Source organism: Nesoenas mayeri (genome assembly GCF_963082525.1).
Source record: "Nesoenas mayeri genome assembly, chromosome: 2".
In the NCBI taxonomy this organism is placed as follows: Eukaryota; Metazoa; Chordata; class Aves; order Columbiformes; family Columbidae; genus Nesoenas; species Nesoenas mayeri.
In genome coordinates this window covers 79,805,215-79,824,153 of record NC_137543.1, presented here as the reverse complement: position 1 = coordinate 79,824,153, position 18,939 = coordinate 79,805,215, and the positions used below count along the sequence as shown (strand labels likewise).

The following is an 18,939-nucleotide window of genomic DNA, read 5'->3' as shown; positions in this document are numbered from 1 at the left end:
ACTATCTCCAGTTACTGAAACAGAAGGAGATGAAGCCTGTTCAAGGTTAATCAGCAGCTGTTGCACAGATCTCAGGAGCAGGGGAGCTGGAGCTTTGATCTGCTGTGGGGGATGGACAGACAACAGAAACATCTCATTTTCAAGGAGATTTTGTTCTGCAGTTCTACGTTTTGACATGTTTTGCCGAATAGCTTTTTTGCTGTTGAGACTGTCCAACCTATACAAAGGCACCATGTCTAGAAAAACACAACAATACAGGAATTTGGAAAGCCTATAATCACTTGCAGAACCGCCCTAAACTGACCTTATATCCCATGGAAACATTTTTGTGGCTTTGTTCTCCTTTAAAACACTAAAGTAAAGCGGGATTGTTCAGGAGGCAGAACTAAATTTGTTGAGAGAAGGTGTTAGTGGTTTACTCCTGTGCTCTCTGAGGAAATTGTGATTAGTGCTGTAAGTGTTTTGAAAACGAGTTTTACCCCATTCAAATGGATTAAGTGTGCACCTAGATGTAAGCATGTAGTCAGTTCATGGAGTTGAGTTTAGGGTACTGAAATGTAGATTACATGCTCAAATATCTTCCAAAGCTGTGCTTTCTCTTACCACCTACAGAGATTTAGGGTTCAACTAGTCCTTCTCTATACCTCCATCCATTCCTCACCAACCCACCTTCCCTGGGTGAAAACCGCTAGTTTTCCGACTGTTGGTAGAGGGGCTGCAGAATGGCTGGAGGCAAACGGAGCCCCCTAGCATCACTGTCTTGCTGTGGTTTCAGGAATATTAATTTATTTCCCTTTCATAGCCTGTGTGGTGGAAGTGTTCGCAGACTTTTGTAGTAGTTTTTGTGTTTCAAGCACCAGTGTTGTGGAATCTTTTTGTGGATGAGTGCAGGAAATCTGCACCAGGGGAGCTGGGCAGTGCAAAGGAGGGGATCTAGATCAGCACTCTGAATTAGAGAGTAAATCATCAGACAGATAAATGGCCAATACTACTTGTTTGCTTATGTGGACTGAGACGTGGAAGAGCAAGTCATTTTCTGCGTAAGAGGCTGAACGCTTCATTTTTGGGTTGAAGTTGGTGAGGGATATCCAGCTTCCAGTGAACTTCATGATTTTGCCCCTGAGTAGCCTGGCCAGGTGTGCACTTGGTATGTTAAGGGTTTTGGGTACCTAAACTGAAGTGTTTTCAGTGTTCCTAAGCTAACAATGAAGCGTGAGTTTTCAGAAGCAAAACTGTTCATTAATATGAAATCAGCAAAGTTGTATTTTGTTTGGATAGCTTCTTTTTTGCTGTGGCCCTCCTTGTGGTGTGTGAATTAGTAAAGAGGAGGAATAAAGACAAATGTCATTTTGGTTATCTTTTCCATTAGAAAGCTATGCCCAGCTTGACCTAGTTAATAACTTCACTTCCTGTCTTTCAGACTTTATATTTGGAGCCAAGCTACTGTAGTGCATGAACAAAAGGTTCTCTAAATACATATTGACTATTGTTCCTTTTGCTTTGCCAAGCCCTAGTAGTGAAATGCTTTTTGAATGCAGATGCAGCATAATCTACTTTCAGTGCCCTTAATTTAAAGCAGTTTTAACTGCTGTGACTCAACTGCATTGATGAATCAACTGGGTTTTACATTATAATGTGAATGAGTAGCATTTTCACTTGGAGGAGAACACTGTATCTCCTTTTTTATATAGACAGATACATACTATATAAAAAATGTAATTAATGTGCTGTTATTTTATTCAGCATGCAACCTGTATGCATAACCAGTTTAGCTTGTTAATTAGTTTTACAACAAATGCTCTACCACTTTACTTAGTTGAGGTGAAGTTCTTAGTTAATTTTGTGATTTCCAGTGTATGTGTCCAAAAGAAAGTAAAAAAGAATGGACTTTTACCATCTCCAAGAACAGAATACAGAGGAAAATAAGTGGTAGTGTTTGCATTTTCAGCCGTAAAATCTGTGTGGTGTAGGACTAGGAACTTCTCCAGGTGGTCTTGCAGCTGTGACATTTGCAAACCTATTTCCTTTCCCTTTTGCAGTCAGGAGAAATTTATTTGCTATGGAAATGATGGCATATGGCCCTGCTTCTGCAGATGCTATTCCAAGCATTTTTACAACCTCACTTCACAGGCATAAAAACCATAAGCGCTCCATGGCTTAGCTTTACCCGTTATCATAGGGTTGCAGCACGTTAGATGGCTTGTCAGGGAGCTCTGGCGTAGCCAAGTTACCAGGCTTCTTCTCCCAAACCGGGTCCAGATCAGTATAATGTGCTGCCATGTGCATTGAGTGGGGTCCTTCCTCAGGTGGCTCCTGTGCGACGCAAGTCTTGTTCATACAACTACTAGTGAGGATTTTGTTCTCGAAGCTGTCACTTGTGTGTCTTCAGTGCATCGCAGAGGGATTGCCTTTTGTGAAGACTTTTTTGGGTTTTTCCTTCCCCCAAAAGGGAAGGCCTTGCAGTGCTCCCAGCCCATGGACAGATACTGTATTGTTGAGCTACCTTGCCAGGGAACACGTCGTATTTGAATTTCAGATGCCTCAGGCTTTGTGAACTGCATTGTTCCAACCTCGCCTGAATAGCAGTTATTGACCCCTAACAATGTACATTTGTTTAAATCAAACTCTTTCATAGTTGCTTTAAAAAGCTTATTTTAGGACTACCCCAACCAAGGGAACGCTTCTGTGCAGGCCCCTTTCTTTCCCCTTCATAGCCAGAAAAAAAAAATTAGGATAAATTATTTAATTTCAAGATGGAAAACATTCTCCTCCTTGTGGGAGGCTATTCTGAATGCTGAGGTTTTGGCAAATTTTGTTGCGGCTTAATGTTTATAAGCTTTTCATTGCCCTTGAAAGCATTGAACGTCATGTTACTTGAGCTTGGAGATTTTGGCAAATAAGAAATCAGTGGAACAACAGGGGGCTTGGTTGTCCTGAAGCACTTGAAGAACTTGACTGCATTTTGACAAATAATTTTTTTGCTGTTTATGTGTGAAGTTAGATGGATCCAATTAATTGAGGAGGAGGAGGTGGAAACTGTCCGGTACAGGCTGGTGAAAGCATTTCTCTGGGTGGTGGGGAGGCTGGGGCCAAATTTCCTTTGCTGCTTGGGGTGACTGTAGTACCTGCCTCCACCTGCTGAGCCATCAGGTTTCCAGAGCTTCACAGTGTCAGTAGTCACCATTATTAAATATGTTACAATTTGTGAACAAAACTATGGTTATTTACTGTGAGGGGGAAGCTTTGCTATGCCTTGCTTCTGAGGACTTATAAGGTTGAGGCAGAAAAGCCCAGTGACGTAAAAATTTTTTATGAGCTGAACAACCTTGTAGTCCTGTTATATGCCAGAATGAATCTACTAATAACAAGAAAATATTTGAACATGAAACAGCGATTGACAGATTGAACTGGGTTGTTTCATAGGCTGACAGTTCTTTCTTCTGGTGTCTGATGTTAACTCAGAAGTATTGCATCTCCTGAAGTTTCTATAGGTATTTCTCTTGGATGCATTAGGCAAAGTGCAGCCAGCAGGTTGAGGAGGGTGATGCTTCTGCTCTACTCTGTGCTAGTGAGACCATGCCTGGAGTGCTGTGTCAACTTCTGAGCTCCCCAGTGCAGGGGGGACATGGGCATACTGCATAGGGTCCAATGAAGGACCACGAAGATGATGAAGGGACTGGAGCATCTCTCCTATGAGGAAAAGCTGAGAGTGCTGGGTTTGTTCAGTCTGGAGAAGGCTCAAGGGGGGGATCTCATCAATGGGAAGATGCAAAGAGGGACTGGAAACAGTGGGCACAAACCGAAATGCAGGAGGTTCCCTCTGAACATGAGGAAAATGGTTTTCTACTGTGGAGGTGACTGAGCATTGGCACAGGCAGCCCAGAGAGGTTGTAGCATCTCTCATCCTTGGAGATAACTCAACAGCCATCTGGACACAGTCCTGGGCAGCCAGCTCTAGGTAACCCTGCTTGAGCAGAACGGTTGGACTAGGTACCCTCCAGAGGTCCCTTCCAACTGATGCTTAAGAGATATAGGATATTTCTGTTTGCTGGCTCTGGTGGGGATGTACCAGAGGTGGTCCAAGAGCAGTGCCCTCACCTGAGCCTTCCTCACCCTGCAAAGCACAGGGTGAGAGGGGCCTTGGGACCAGTCAGTGTGGAGGTGTCCGTGCAGCTCAAGAAGACTGCAAGCATAGCAGTGCCCTGGGATTTCTGGTGACCAGAGTCTGATGTAGACCAGTGGGTGGACATCTTCCCACTGCTATCACTAGGTTCTGAATTAAATGTTCAAGTCCTCTCTGTTGCTTTTACCGCTTCTGGGCAGTCGTCTCCCCGCTGTTTCCTGGTCCCCTGCTCCCCCCTGCCCACCTCGGTATGCTAGTGCTTTCCTTTCTGCTCCCCTCTGCCCTCACCCTGCGCTTTTGAGTCGACATATCTTGCATTGGAACTGGCTCAGGCGTGCTTGAAACCTGGAAACCATCTGGCTTGAGGTTTCAGAGGTAAAAGGGCAAACAGCTCCACAGGCATTTGCAGCATTTAAAATGGAAAGCAGTTTGCCAAAAGGTGGAGGGAAGAATTTCTATAGCCAGGGCTGCTCTTACGTGGTCTTCTATATGCAGCCGGGCTCTCGCCACTCAGAGAATCCAAGCAGCAAGGGTTTTCACATTCTTCATGAGTATTATTCTGTTTCTTGGTGCTGCTGTTCTCCCAACACAGAAACAAGAATAGTGTTTATTCAACTTTATCTTAAGCATATGCAACTCGTAATGTGGCAGAACTCTGTGATAGAGTTACGGGCCACTTGAGTTAAGTATGTAACAGAACTAAAAATCAGTATTTGCCATGATTGTTCATCAGGAACCTGCACCCTACCAACTGTACGCCTGGTTCAGGCAAGGACAATCTCTGGATGCTAGCATGCAAAATTAATTTATTTTTGTGTGTGTGTGATTGCACACCCGAAGTCACACCCTTTCTGATTATCAGGGTATATCCCAACTCCTTTCTGTCATCCCGCTACCTTTTCTTCAGGAGGTAATTTGGCTTTTCTGGTGAAGAAAAAATAATAATATACTTGTACTCTAAAAATCCCTTAAATACTTTATTTGTGGTATAGAGCCTGCTGTCTGTACAGAACAGAAGTAGAGCTGGGGTTGCAGGTCAGGCCATGGGGTGCTGCTGCTTAATGTCTTCATGCCAGCTGAAGCCATCTCCTACACTGGAGCAACTTGAGCGGGTATCATTAATGGCATGGCTTTGGCTGCAGCTGCTGCATCAGCTGTGGTTCCTCCTCCCACATCCTCCTCCCTTGCTCTCAGTGCTGGATATTTCTGTTTTCTGGACACCAGATCTACCTTTGAGGGTTGCAAATAGCCAGGTGAAAACTAAAATAGTCTGCACCTGCCATGTTTTACTGCACTGACTTAGGTGGCTTGCAGATAAGTGTCTCCATTGACTCCTCAGCTCTAAAAGCAAATGTCATTTCTTTGTCACCTTGCTTGCTAGTGGGTTTTCTTTTTTCTTTAAATCCTCTGTGTTGTGCAGCCAAGAGAGGAGGAGCACATGAAGGGCAAAGTGGTTTAGAAAAAAAGGTGAAAGATGATAGGAGGGGAAGTGCTGTGAGTGCCTAACAGAGATTGAAAATAAACAGGTAGTGAGACAGCCGGCTTTGAGGAGGATCTTCTAAACTGTGTCTGAATTCAAACATCACTTCGTAATTTTACGTGAGGCACATGACTCAGAGAATGGGCTCCAGCTGCTCTTGCCAGCATTTAGGAACTTCTATTAAAAAAAAAAAAAGGCACTTCAGTGTGGTTCTCTTGTGTTTACTATTCCGGCAGAAACCAACAAATACTTGCTGAGAGATTATTTTATTTTATTGCTTCCGCTTGCTTATTTGAATTTTCCTCTTGTTTGCTCTCCTTTTATTTGATAAGTACTTCCAAATAAAAATACTGAATGAAATTATTTTGTCAGTTGTGCTATCTGTAACTCTGTTTTGTTTATTGTAGGGGTCTCGGGTCTGGCTGCGAGAAAATAATCAGCATTATCCCAGTACTGTTCATTCCTGTGCGGAAGGAGTCGTCGTATTCAGGACAGACTATGGTCAGGTATGTGCATCGCTCTGCTTTGTTTTCTCCTTTTTGTCACTCTGTAGAAAAGAAGCTGTTCTCCATATGGAGAACGCATAGGGGAGAATAAAAACCTAAGGTTTGTGAATAAAACATGAATTTTGCATGACCTAAATACGCAGCTTTGGTTTTAATAGCTCTTTCCATTGCCTGTCTAGTTGGTTGCTATGATTGTGCCTGACAAAGCCGAAGTGATGCTGAGAGGTGTGGGAGCCTTATTCCATAAAGTTCAGTGGTTCTGCGTGTGGCTCTGGGGCATCACAGCAGTGGAGGGGCACTGATTCACACCTCCCAGAGGAAAACCAGAGCAACACATACAGTGCAACTCCATCAGCTGGTGAAGGGGGCTGGCGTGGAGCTTGTTGTCCCTTCTCTTCTTTTTTAAAATTCATTTTCCTTTTTAACCCATAGAAGAAGGTAGAACTAGCCATGACAGTTGCTGACAGCTTGGAAGTGCTCTGCTTTCTCAAACACTTTATTTATCTATTTATTCTGCTCTCCATTAGGCCATGGTTCATCCAGACCTAGGTTCCAGCAGCTTCCCTGAAGAAATTTCATCTTTAGGTTCAGCCACGTATAAACAATTATGCTCAGACAGTCGTCAGCCTCCAAAGGACATTCCGTTTGACTTTTTGAGGATGTTTGTTCCCTCAGTTTTGCTTCCTTTTTTTAGTTATTTGAACCAAATGAAGGTAGCTTCAGGTAGTGAACAAGGCTAAGAAAAGGATGGTAGACTGGAAAACATGCTGCTTGTTCTTTCTGCCTTCACTTAAGGTCTTTCTTGGTAAGCATGATGGTAAAGCATGTCTTTGAGAGCCAGGGAACCCTTACTTTCCTTGCGTGCCTTTCTCTGGGCAGGAAAGGAACTAGACAGAGTTGCAGAGTGGTTTTTGATGGGCAGGATGGCATCTACTTGAGGTTAAATTGCTACTGTCCTGGCAGTGAGGTAAGAAAATGGGGATGAAATAACCAGGGTTTGGGGCAGACAAAACTGTGTCTTCCTTCTCTCCAAAGTCCTTGGGCGTGTGGCAAAGGAAGCAAGGTGACAGAGAGAAGGTCACATCCAAGTGCTTGTGTCTGGTCCTGTCTCTAGTGGAAAAACCTAGTTATGCTCTGTGTCCCTGGGGAGTCAGAGAGATGAGTGAAGGCCACTCTTGTCCTCAGCATCTGAAGAGGTAGTCAGGGAGCTCAGCTCCCTGATAGCTGTTGTGTTGCCCCTCCCATCCACTGCCATCTTAACACTTCCAGTTGCTTGTTGGACCAATGCCTGTATCCTCCTATAAATTATGCTAAGGCACATGGAAGACAGGGAGGTGATTTGAGGCGTGGCTTCACAAAGGGAAGGTCTTGTCTGACCAACCTAGTGGCCTTTTGTGGTGTAATGAATACATCAGTGGACAAAGGAAGGGCTACAGATGTCCTCTTTCTAGACTTCAGTAAGGCCTTTGACATGGTCCCCCAAAACATCCTTCTCTCTAAATTGAAGAGATACAGATTTGATGGATAGATGGATTTGGTGGATGAGGAAGTATGCCCAGCCGGAGGCATACTAGCCATTCACTGCATTTGGTAACTTAAATCCTTTTCAAGGCTTATGTTTTTGGGAGTGTACTTTGCCTGGAAAGAGACAGTGCCAGCTGACATTGTGCAGTTAGTATTTTTCCTCCCATTCCTTTTCCTGATACGTTTTTAGACTGTCCTGCCCTTGCTGTTTGTTAACTGCGGGCTGCAGAAGGTTGCAAGCAGGTGAAATGAAACTGAGATAATGCCCAATGGTGACCTCTGACAGCTTGGCGATCACTCTGAAAAATGAGGCAGGGGAAGCAAGGGGCGAGGTTACAGAAACATGCAGTGATGGTTTTTTGGAGCGTGGCCCGTTGTATGTATTCCTAGACCCTTTTGACAGCTGCTGTTCGTGTTCAAGTCTAATGACAAACTGATGAAAGTGTTGGGACCTTATCAAAGCATGGCATTGTTACTCATCTTCTCTAATTCAGTAGCTTCTATTAAACTTTGTATTTCTTGCCTTTCCATTGAGCATTTTGCCTGACTTCTCAAGATGTGATTGATGGGGCAGTGGGACTAGGAAGATGTGTTTGCTGGAATCATGCTCAGGTTTTACTTTTATGAGCTTGGACTTCACGTCTTTGCCACTGTCAGTTTACAGAGTAAAGGAAAAATTATAGCCCAGTACATTACTTCTTAATTTCTTCTTTCTGTTCTGAGTGGTGGAAATAAATTTGCCCTAAAACCCCGTGGTGGCATGTGGTTGTATGCTGAAGGGGTATTGGTTGTAGGGAATCCTACCCAATGCAAATACTCTTACAAGAATATGCCATAACCTTTCAGCGTTTCAACAAGTTGCGTATCAGGTGTTGAATCCCTTCTCGATAATCACATGGTGATGTAATTGCTCTTCAAATATTATTGTATTGCGTGAATGCTGCAGTTAAGGCAGCCCATTTGTTAATTATCATTAAAGATCATCGTGATACTGCTTTCTGCTGTTGTCATCCTCTGTGTGAGATGGTTGTAAAAGGCTGAGTGGAAGATCTAAACATGTGATATGACACACTAAGAAAAGGGACTTTCACGTTGTAGGTTTGGGTTTTTCTAAACAAATAGGTACAAAACAGTCTTAATTCTTCATGGGGGGAAAAAAAGAAAAGAAAAATGTGGCACTGTACGGCGTGAGATGAAAGCCTCATTAAATACAAGGAGGGGAAGAGTACATGAGGGCCATGTTTCATCACCCCGGCCCATGATAAAGGGAGTGGGAGATGAAAGCTATAATATCCCTCTCAGCACACTTCCATGGCGTTGAGCTGCAGCTGGCTCTGGAGGGCCTCTCAAGGGCCTTCTGCAGCCTGGTCTTCAAAGTGAAGGGTCTGCAGTGACTCCAGAAGCTGCAGTGAGCAGACAGTTCATATTGTAAATGTTTTTATAAGCACCTCCCAGATGCTTTCCAGAAGACAAGATGCTGTGCTCATTTGCTGGTGGTTGCGTGGGTTGGTTGGTTTGTTTTTTCTTCCATTACCCTGCACAGAAGTGGTGAAGGACTCTGTGACTAATGTTTTGGAAACATCATGTGTGTTAATATACATACAAAGTATGTCAGTTCAGTCTATGAATACTGGGACTGAAAAAAATAAGTTCTAATCTTTCCTTGTATGTACAGACATATATATGTAAGATGGCATTACAGTTGCTGCATCTTTTTTTCATGTTTGAGTGTATTTTTGCTACCTCTATTTTTAGGGTTAAAATGATTTCTTCCTTAAGTATTTTATTTACAGTAAAGCAGACGTTTCCTCATCGTCATATTCTATAAATTTTTAATGAAGTTGTGTAAGCTTATAAAGCACTCAAGAGAGTGTTTAAATAAAATGCTAAAAGCCTTTCTGTCACTGTACGCTTTGTTTGAAATGACTTACTTGTCTATGTTTGGTAGAGTATCAGTGGTTCTGTTGAGGAAAAAAAGCCTCATTCCAGTTTCTCTCCTTTTCTGAATAATGTGAACTTTATTTCAGATAAATGCTAACTTTTCCCTTGCATGAAAGAGGACTGCATTGTGCTCTTGACTTGTACGGACACACTTGAAACTGTCCCCAGTGAAAGTGTAGACAGCACAGAGAAGAAGCTTGGGGAGGACTGAAATCTTTCAGAGAGCTGTCTTGATTTGCGTGGTATTAATTTTAATAACATCTTTCTTGTCTCCGAGCAAGAACTCTCTACTTTTTCTTCCATTTGTACATCCAATTCTATTTAAGATTGTACAGTCAGTAGTCAGTATTCGCTCCCCCCAGTGCCCCCCCGCCCCCTTTTTTTTAATGTTAGTCATGGTGGTAGTTTGTGTAAGTAGCACTGTGTGTAAGCCTGTGAGTGTCAGGGGCTTTCAGGACAGCACCTTATAGCACATATGTTTAATAATGCCCTTTCCCTTGCGATGGAAATTTTCTGTAAACGTAAGATGTAATATGTTTGTGTGTGTGTAGGGGAAATCTGCTCTGAAGAAACTCATTCAGGGAGAGGTGAGAGTTGAACTCATTGCTGCAAACTGTCCAGAGTCTAACACTGAAATTTCAGGATACTTAATTGCATACCTGCTTAGTTGACTGAGAGGAACTTTTAAATAAAACATGTTATAAATAGAAGCAGCTGAGCGGTAATATCCCAAAAATGTAGGCTCTTTAAAAACAGACGTCCCATTTCACCAGTAAAGACTTCATCAGTTAAACCAGCTTTCTGTGAACTTTCTTTACAAAGAAGTCCTTCACGGCATGGTGTTATGTCAGCAAACAGAGCACTGCTCAGTATCTGTGGCTTCAAATCAGAGGCACCTGTAAATGGTTTGGTCAGCAACAGAAGTATTTTTTCCTGTGTGTTTAGCTTAATGTGGTTCTTCTAGGGCATTTCTGCGTCTCAAGAATGGGAAGGAAGGCTACAGATGTTCCTTGTTAAACACAGCTCAAGTATGTTTTCCATGGAGGTTTTTCACCTATTTTTTTTTTTTCCCCCTTCTGGTTTGAAGGCTAGGGGAGTTTCTTATCGTGACCTCATTCAGAAAAGTTAGACCTGGGCTTTGTTTGAGGTTTGGGATTTGTTTTTTCTTTCTTTGCTTGGTTTGGGGGGTTCTTTTTGTTTGATCTTTGAGTTAGAGATGGGATTCCGTTAGAGCTACCATATGGTTACACCAGGAGAGTGCATATTTTTCTGACTTTTAATTAAAAAAAAAAAATCCCATACCTGCAGGCAAATGGTTAAGCACTTTACATAAGGACTCTTTTCTTTGCCTTGTGTCCTTTCTCACCCTCACTTGGGACTCTCTTGTGCTAGTCTTTGCTACTCTGAGGAGCCCTTTTGAACAAGAGTCTTCCGTTCATATTCACAGAGCATGAATAACACCACTGAAGTTACTTGGCTTAAGTTATTGAAGTCAGTAGGACTCTTTATCAGTAAATGCTGTGTTTGGCTGCATCGTTTCATAGGATCAGGCATCAGAGAAGTAAATCCTTCTGGACAAGGATTTTCTTAGTTATAGTTAAAAAGCGTCGTGCTCGTTTCTCACTCCTCCATGTGAAGACTCAACAATATTTCCAAACAGTGTTTTTTTCGGACATTACCCCAGATTCAGTATCTATTACCCTTGAAATACAGCCTCACAAGGGAGCATTTTAAAGAAGCCCTTTGTGCACTCCCTTGTATATACAGCCGCTTAAGAAAATATACAAATATATGCAGCGGGCTTTGGTGTTGGCCACTCTTAGTGTTAAATGAATCCATCTCTTTCTGCAAACTTTATAAATAAAGACTTCAATGCTTTTTAATATAATGGTGCTTATGAAGAGTTGTGACTACTGACTCTGGCTGCTGGGCGGCTGGTGCATGTTTTGGGCAGCAGATCCTCTGCCTTTGGGGCTCAGGGTGAACACCAAATTCAGCAGCTTTACTCTTAGGAAATCATGTTCCATCTATCTAAACACCGTGAAGTTAATTTTATTCTGCAGTTAGTTATACTGGGCTTAAATGTAATAAGTCTACTGATTATTTCTAGTATACTTAAACAGCTTGGTGCTGTGGCTGTTGAATGGTGGCATCTCATTTGTGTGTGGTTTGTTTTTTGTTTGTTTGGGGTTTCGTTTGTTTAATATATATATATATACATATATATATTTTTATATATATGTATATATATATATTTTTTTTTTACTGCTATTGTTTTTAAGGGGTGTGTATGGCAATTTTGGGTTTGGGGGATGGGGCTGGGCTGAGGAAGGCCGGAAGTCAGCTGGGAGCGCCTTTTGGTACTCGGGATTTATCTTCTGTGGGGAAGTGTTTATATTTTGAGGCGGGATGTTGAAGTTCAGCGACTCTCGCTGCAAGCATCTGTTGACGTGCCTGTAAACAGAGATGGTGACAGATGTGAGCCGGGCGCACTCGCGAGGTGACAGGCCTCCCAGGCTCTGCCCAAATTTTGGGGGCAGCAGTGGGTAACCCCAGCCTCCACAGCATTGTCTGGAAGAGGTTGCAAGGTGGGAAGCTTCTGTCCCGATCACCCGTGCTTTTTTCCATCCTGTGCTCTTTAGAAAGAGATGTTTGTGAACCAAACAAGGCTGCATAGGCCGTGTGTGCCCTGCAAGCCCACGTGTGTCCTGCAAGCCCTCCGAGCTGTGCCGTCCCTCCCTCCTGTGGAGCACAAACGCCTCCCCACATCTAGTAAGGATTTAATGCAACCGTAGGGCCTCACAACAAACATTTTCCTTAGTGGAAACGCTGCTTCAAAATGCCAGACGTTATATAAGTACAATGTTTGATTGTGGGTTCAAGTGGAAGCGCTCATAAATTGAGCGAGGGTTTCTTTGGTGTGAGTTTTCTGTTTGTTTTGGTTTTGATGTGCCATCTTTTTTTTTACTTTTTTAGGTACTTGCTAATTGGAAAAATAATTAGTTTGGTTCTCTTAAATCCTTCAAAATATTGATTGCTATAGCATAGAAATATTAAAAAGATACTTCATAATGCTAAAGCATTGATCTGTAGCAGAAAACATTTTTTGTGATTCGGGACCTAGTTCAGCTTGTCTTTTGACCTGCTTATATCAAGAGTGATATTTTTACAGAACTGCTATTATCTGAATATTTGTTAAAGGGTAATAGGGGAAAGCCTGTGTTGTTTTTTTTTTGTGTGTGTTTTGTGTCTGTTTTTTGGTTGTTGTTTTGTTTTGTTTTTTTCCTGAACTTACTGTGTATTACATAAAAAATACAGAGCAGGTTATGAAATACTTCTTGGATATGGTGGACATGTGCTGATGTGCTGTCCTTACTTTTTTTCCTGTTGCTTGCCTTTCTGCCAAAATGGCTATCAGTTTGCTTTATTCCAGGAAAGGGAAAGTTTTAATCCTGGAGTGAGATATTTATGAAAAAAGGTTGAATTGTAAACAACACCCCTCAATAAAAACCCAAAATAAAACTAAAAACCCCACACGAACCGAAACACCCTGAAACTACCAGAGCAAGTTACCAAGTTGACTGTATTATTCCTGCAAAATGAACTTTCTGGCTACCAATTCATAAACACTTTTTTATCAGAAGTCAAAAGAGCTTGCAAGTGAGCAGCCCAGAGATTTCTAATGCACAAATGATGGGGGCAAGAGGGCTGAGACATGACCATAAATAACTCCTTTAATGTTGGGTTTTCAAGGGTTTTGTTCTGCGTTGCCTAAACATAAATGCTAGTGTTTGCTTTAGTTTTACTGAAATTAATTTGTTTGGCATTAGTGTGGCCATTGTTAAGTGTTTTACTAGTAATATAAATTAAATCTGTATGAACAAAAGCATTTATCTGCAAGCAGAGTTCCTTTATGCTTTTTGTAAGGCCTGACTGAAGTGGTCGGTATCTGAGACGGTGACAAAGAAGAACTTACTGTGTCCCCCCTTTGGCTTTCTGTGGCTGCGTAATGGGTTGTGGTTACGTAAACAGTTGAGATGTCAGTCTTCTTTCTGGCTTTCTGCAAAGAAAGTCCAAACCATCTGTGCTTTTTTGGTTCCCTTATTATGCTTGTACTAAGGGTAGCAAAACTGTTTTTGTTTTAGGATTGAAGCAGATGTACACAGGCTGCCATATTAATTTCTTCCGTAAGGGAACACAGTTCAGCTGTTCACAAAACACGGGAAGGAATTCAGACTGCATTGTGCCAAAAAACAACGACGATGACGAGGAATCTGTAGCATCATGATAAGCAAGCTTGTCACTTCAGTTGTTCCCTTGTTCCTAAATTCCCTTGGATGTGGTGCTGATCGCATTGTTTAGTGTTGTTGGAGTTTTCAGGAACATGTGGTTTAGGTTAAGCACAGTTACGTGCCAGGATACTTCGCTTCGCAACAGGCCACGGCTCAGTTTTGCTCTGGTGAGGTTTTGTACCTCACTGTGCAGATAAATGGTGGATGGACACTGAGATTTTTACTTGGAGAAAACTTCTGTCAACTTGTGCGTGAATTCATATCCCCATTATGCATTAAGAGCTGAGCAAAACTCAGGTAGGATAGAGTGCCCTGTTTCTTTATTATTATAAATTCAAAAGTCAAAGAAAGTGCTGGGTAATCCTGGGCAGGACTTTACACAATGAAGGCTTGTGAGAAAACGCTAGTGCACATGCAAGCAACCATTTAAAAAAGTGGTCAGAAGAGGCTCCCCCTTCTCTGTGATGGCCAGGACAGACACTTGCGAGCCGCTATTTGGGCAGATCCACGTCTCGCTCCTGCCCCACTGCTCCCTTGGGCATGCGAGCTGTGACAAATCCTTTTAGGTTATTATTTCAAATCAAGAGATTAGTTTAAAAAATGTCACCATCTGAGAGGTGCGTAGGGTGCTGGGTGAGGTGTGCTGGTGGTCCCTGCCTGCATCCCAGCTGGCAGGTGTGGCGAGGTGGGGGTGATGGACAGGTAGGGAAGCAGGCAGTGTCCACTGGCAGGGCTTTCTGGGGAAGGCTGCTGTGGCTTTGGTTTTGTAGATGGAAAGCTCATTTGATCTGCCTCCTGTGCTCACTTGAGTAGTTCTTGAGGTTTATCTTACCTCTGTGTACCTGAGAAATTTAGAAACGAAGGGGGATCCTCCGCATCTTCCCATACCCTTCTGTGCACAAGTTAACTTTGTTTACAAACTAAATCTGTGCAGTCAAATTGGAGTTTTGATGCCAGATTACTTTCAAGGCTTGATGTCTGAAATCATCTCCATTTGAAAGATACGATACTTCTTGCAGACGTTCATGTTCTTTCATCAGGGAGTGCAGGTGCTTCCCTGTGGGATAACGTGTCATTGCACCTTCAGGAGCCGCGTGACATTTGCATTCTTGAACATTTCAAAGCGACTTGTGTGAAAACATCAAGCTTTCTCATGAGACCTCAAGTATTTCTGCAATGTGATAATAAACTCTTTCAATATCAGTTGCAAAAGGAACTTTAAGTGCTCTTTCATAGTTGTGCTTTTATGTTCACTAAACCAGGGGAAGAAAATGTTAGTGTAGGTCATGTGGCTCTCTCTCATCCAGTACGCTTTATTTTGTAAAACAAGCCAGTTCCTGTTTATGATACACATGATGGAGCTGAGAGATGATTTAAGGATGTTTATCTATCCAAGCTGATTTAACTAAGGACAAGCAAAAAATGTATGTCAAAAAAACACTGTGTTGTGAAGTCCAGCCCTGGACGGTTAGGAAGTGCTGTAGGACCTCTCTCCAGCACTGCTTGCAGCACCCAAAGCAGCGTCCTGCCCTTCTGGAGTGAGGTGGTTGTAGCACACACAGGAGAGGAGAGGGACCCGTGCCAGGGGAGGCGGCATCCATTGGCTCTGAGCAACTTCTGGATGTTGTAGGGTCACAGGGACAAGTAAGGAGGAGCATGGGGGCTCCCGGGGTAGGTGATGGACAAACCTGGAGCCAAGGCCCTTTGCACCCCCCAGGGCAGCCGGGGGGCACTGGGGCAGCCATGGCATCAAGCACCTCCCAGCAAAGCTCAGCAGCACACAAAACCTCATTGAGCCTCCTTCAGCTCATGAGGAGCACAGCGCTCAGATGGTCTCCTCGTCCTCCTGTTGCGTGCTTTGGTCTGGGTTAACAGAGACTGCGGCATCTCGGAGCTGCAGGGGGGAGTCCTGCTTAGCAGCAGCCAGAGCACGCCAACGGCAAATGGGCTGTCTCGAGGTGTTCAGCTGCTAAATGTCTGAGGCTCTGCTGAATACTCACTGTGGGGTTTTTCTCCAGTGATTTATAACTTTGTTGAACTGATGACTTTTACAGGAGAGATAAAATCTTGCCTCTTGGAGACAATTCACTCCCCTTTTAAATTAAACTTACCTTCTCCAAAGAATGGTCTGGTAGAGTGTTCGTGTATCGAATCACCAGAACTATTGTGGGCCTGCATGAGATAAAAAATACTGTTTTGCCTATGGTGATAAAATAAAAGCTAATATGAAAATGTATGCATTGTTAGTAAGATGTGTACCTGCCATCGAGTGCTTCATCTGAAGCTTTCCGTGTGTAGCAGAATTGTAAGTTTTTGAAAATGGATTTGGGAAGGGAGAAATCTTAATATCTAAGAGTGCCACAAGCCTGTAACAAAAATAATGATACATCTTTTACTGCTGATTATTTCTCTTTTGAAAGTGTATTTTTTCACTAGCATCAGCAAGGAGTTCTAATTAGAAGTAAATAGTAGAATCTGTTACGTTATTAATTCTGCTTTCATGCAGGTGTTTGGTATACATTGAAATCTGATGGTCAGACTTTGTTGGCATTATCTGTGCATCATTATTGGCCTAGATGCAATTACACAGGATTTCTGTCACCACAAGATTTGCCCAGGAAATGTACAGTTCCACCAAGGATACTTCAAGGTCTGCTAGGCATTTGAGATATGTTAATGTTTTTCACGTGTCCTCCCTTGGTGTGGGGGGAGAGGGAGCAGTATTTCTGCATGATCAGGAGAGCAACTGAAGTGTGACAAAGGCTTGGTAAATCCAGCAAACGAGTGCGTACTTCTAAGGAGAATGTGACTGCTGCACTGAGTTTGTATGTGAACAATTCCTGTGGGAAGGGGCTGTGTCCAGCAAAGCCTGTGTGGAAGGCAAAGGGGCGGTCAAGAAGCAGAAGGCTGCAGGGGTCCATGTTTTCTCAAGCATCACCCTCGGTTTTCCTCTGAGTTGTTTCTCTGGGCATTTTTTTAAATGCTTGCCTTGTATTCCATATGTATGACGGTGTTAACAGATCAGACCAGGCACTGCTGTGCATATTCAATTACTCCAGATCAGTTCCTGGTACTTGTTAATCCCAAGCATGCCCACAATGTACATATCAAATGCATTTGTTTGAATGCTTTCAGAAGCAAGCAGAGCTATTGCAATGAATTGCAGTTTCTTAATGCCACTAATAGGTTGATATGGCTCATCTGAAAAGTGTTAAGTCGTGTATATATGCTATGTAGATTATGAGGTGGGTGCTCATGCAGATGTATACATGTACTGCTTCTCAAAAACACTGGACATTTGTTTACTCTGCATCACATGCACGTCTATTTCTGTAGAAGAAATCCCGGACAGCAGTAGCATACAGAAATTTTCTAAGTGAAGGCTTAATTTTTCAGTTAAAATGTCACACTGATGCTAGATTAAAACAAAACCACAGGCCTTGGCTAAAGAAAACATGGTTAGGTAGAGCAGTATTCACCTTGTGGTACTGATAAGCTCCCCAGTCGAACTTTGAAAAGTCCTTGAACATCGCTACCCAAGTCAGTGCTGTTTGAATACGAAATCCTTAAATCTGACTCTCCACAAGCTGAGCAACCTGTTTACTGTACCTGATGTCCTTAGAGCAGATTAGGCAGCTTGAAGCAGACAAAGATTCAGACACCACAAAGATTCAGAGTCGCTGAAGCTGCTCTCGAGTCATGCATGTTTTGCTTGACTTTTAACCTGTTCGCAGCATGATGTACTTACTGGTTTCACTGTGGACATTATGTAAATACTAAGCAGCTTATCAGATGTGGTTTGGGGTTGCATTTATAAGCAATGCTTTCTCTCTGTATGGAAACGGAAAGAAATGGCAGATTAGAAATGGACGACTGGTTAGCAACCTGGGGCCAAACATTGCCACGCTGATGCTTGTAGAACAAGCTAAGCTCACCTTTGAAGTGACAGCAACATAAAACGGTAGCCACTTTTCTTTTATTGACAGGTTTCTGAATGGACAGATTTATAATGGAAGATTAAATTAACATATAAGGAAGGTTTTGGAACCTGGTGCCAGATTTTTTTCATCACTTTTAAGTTGTAGTCTCAGGCTGCTAGTACCTATGAGTTCATGAAGCCAGACTTTGCCACGTGAAAGAGAATCCAGTCAGCCTCATTCCCTTACATAGCACAGGTTTTTAAACCCATTTTTAATTTGCATTTGGATTTACATATCACTATTCTAAACACCGTAGTAGAAGTGTGAGTTTCCTGTAGCCTCCATAGGAGCTCAGGTATGGAGGGAGGTAAAGTGGCAGGTCATGCATTTACACCAGAGCACAACTGAAACATCCGAGTTACTGGCTGAGGTGGCCCTTCTCATCCCCATCTTTGCATGAACTTTTCTTCTTGGGAGGTGTAAGGGGCGATAGAGTTGCCTAAGGAGAAATAGCTACCCTCTGTGCTGCCAGGCTTACTTACCAGTCCAAAGTACACTTGCCTTTTGGGAGAGTTTGTGAGATGGTGGAAATACAGAAAAAAAAATCTGGATGCAAACCTAATACTTTCACCCACTCCTATATTAAGCTCTGAGCACTTGTAGCTGTGTTGAATCTCTGTTTTGTTTGATAGTAATTTAGTTTCCAATCTGGCAGGAACTGTCCTCTTAATGTCAGGTTTTTTTTTTCCATTACCCTTCTTAACACGCTGCATGTTTTCCAGAGACCAGTGTGTTATTTCTGTTTAGCAAAGGCACCCCCAGTATGCTGATGTAGTTCTTGAATTATACAGCTACCAGCGTACACATCCCTAGAGTGAGTATCAGCTTTTTGCAGTACACGTGTAAATATTTACATTTGTTTCCCTCCCACTTGGTAAAGTACTCCAGTTTTGTATAGTACAAAGTGCTTTGTATGTAGGAAAAAAACACATTGTTTAGTTCTTTGGTTTTGTTTTGAGGGGGCGTTATATTTATTTAACAAAAGGCCAAACTAGACGCAGCGTGCATTTTGCAGGGAAGTCCTGCTTTCACCCAGCTTCACAGCTGGGCCGACAGATTTATGACGAGGTGATGGTCAGTGGTTAAGTAGAAC

At 42.7% G+C, this 18,939-nt stretch overlaps 1 protein-coding gene across 1 annotated transcript in view; it reads left to right on the top strand.

Annotated features, from left to right (window-relative positions):
• MYO10 (myosin X) overlaps positions 1-18,939 on the top strand; it is a gene marked incomplete at both ends in the record, with an annotated part of 159,576 nt that overhangs the window by 26,263 nt on the left and 114,374 nt on the right. Inside the window, 1 exon segment of the mRNA XM_080340369.1 lies at positions 6,011-6,109. Within this exon segment, the coding sequence (XP_080196495.1) occupies positions 6,011-6,109 (99 nt within the window).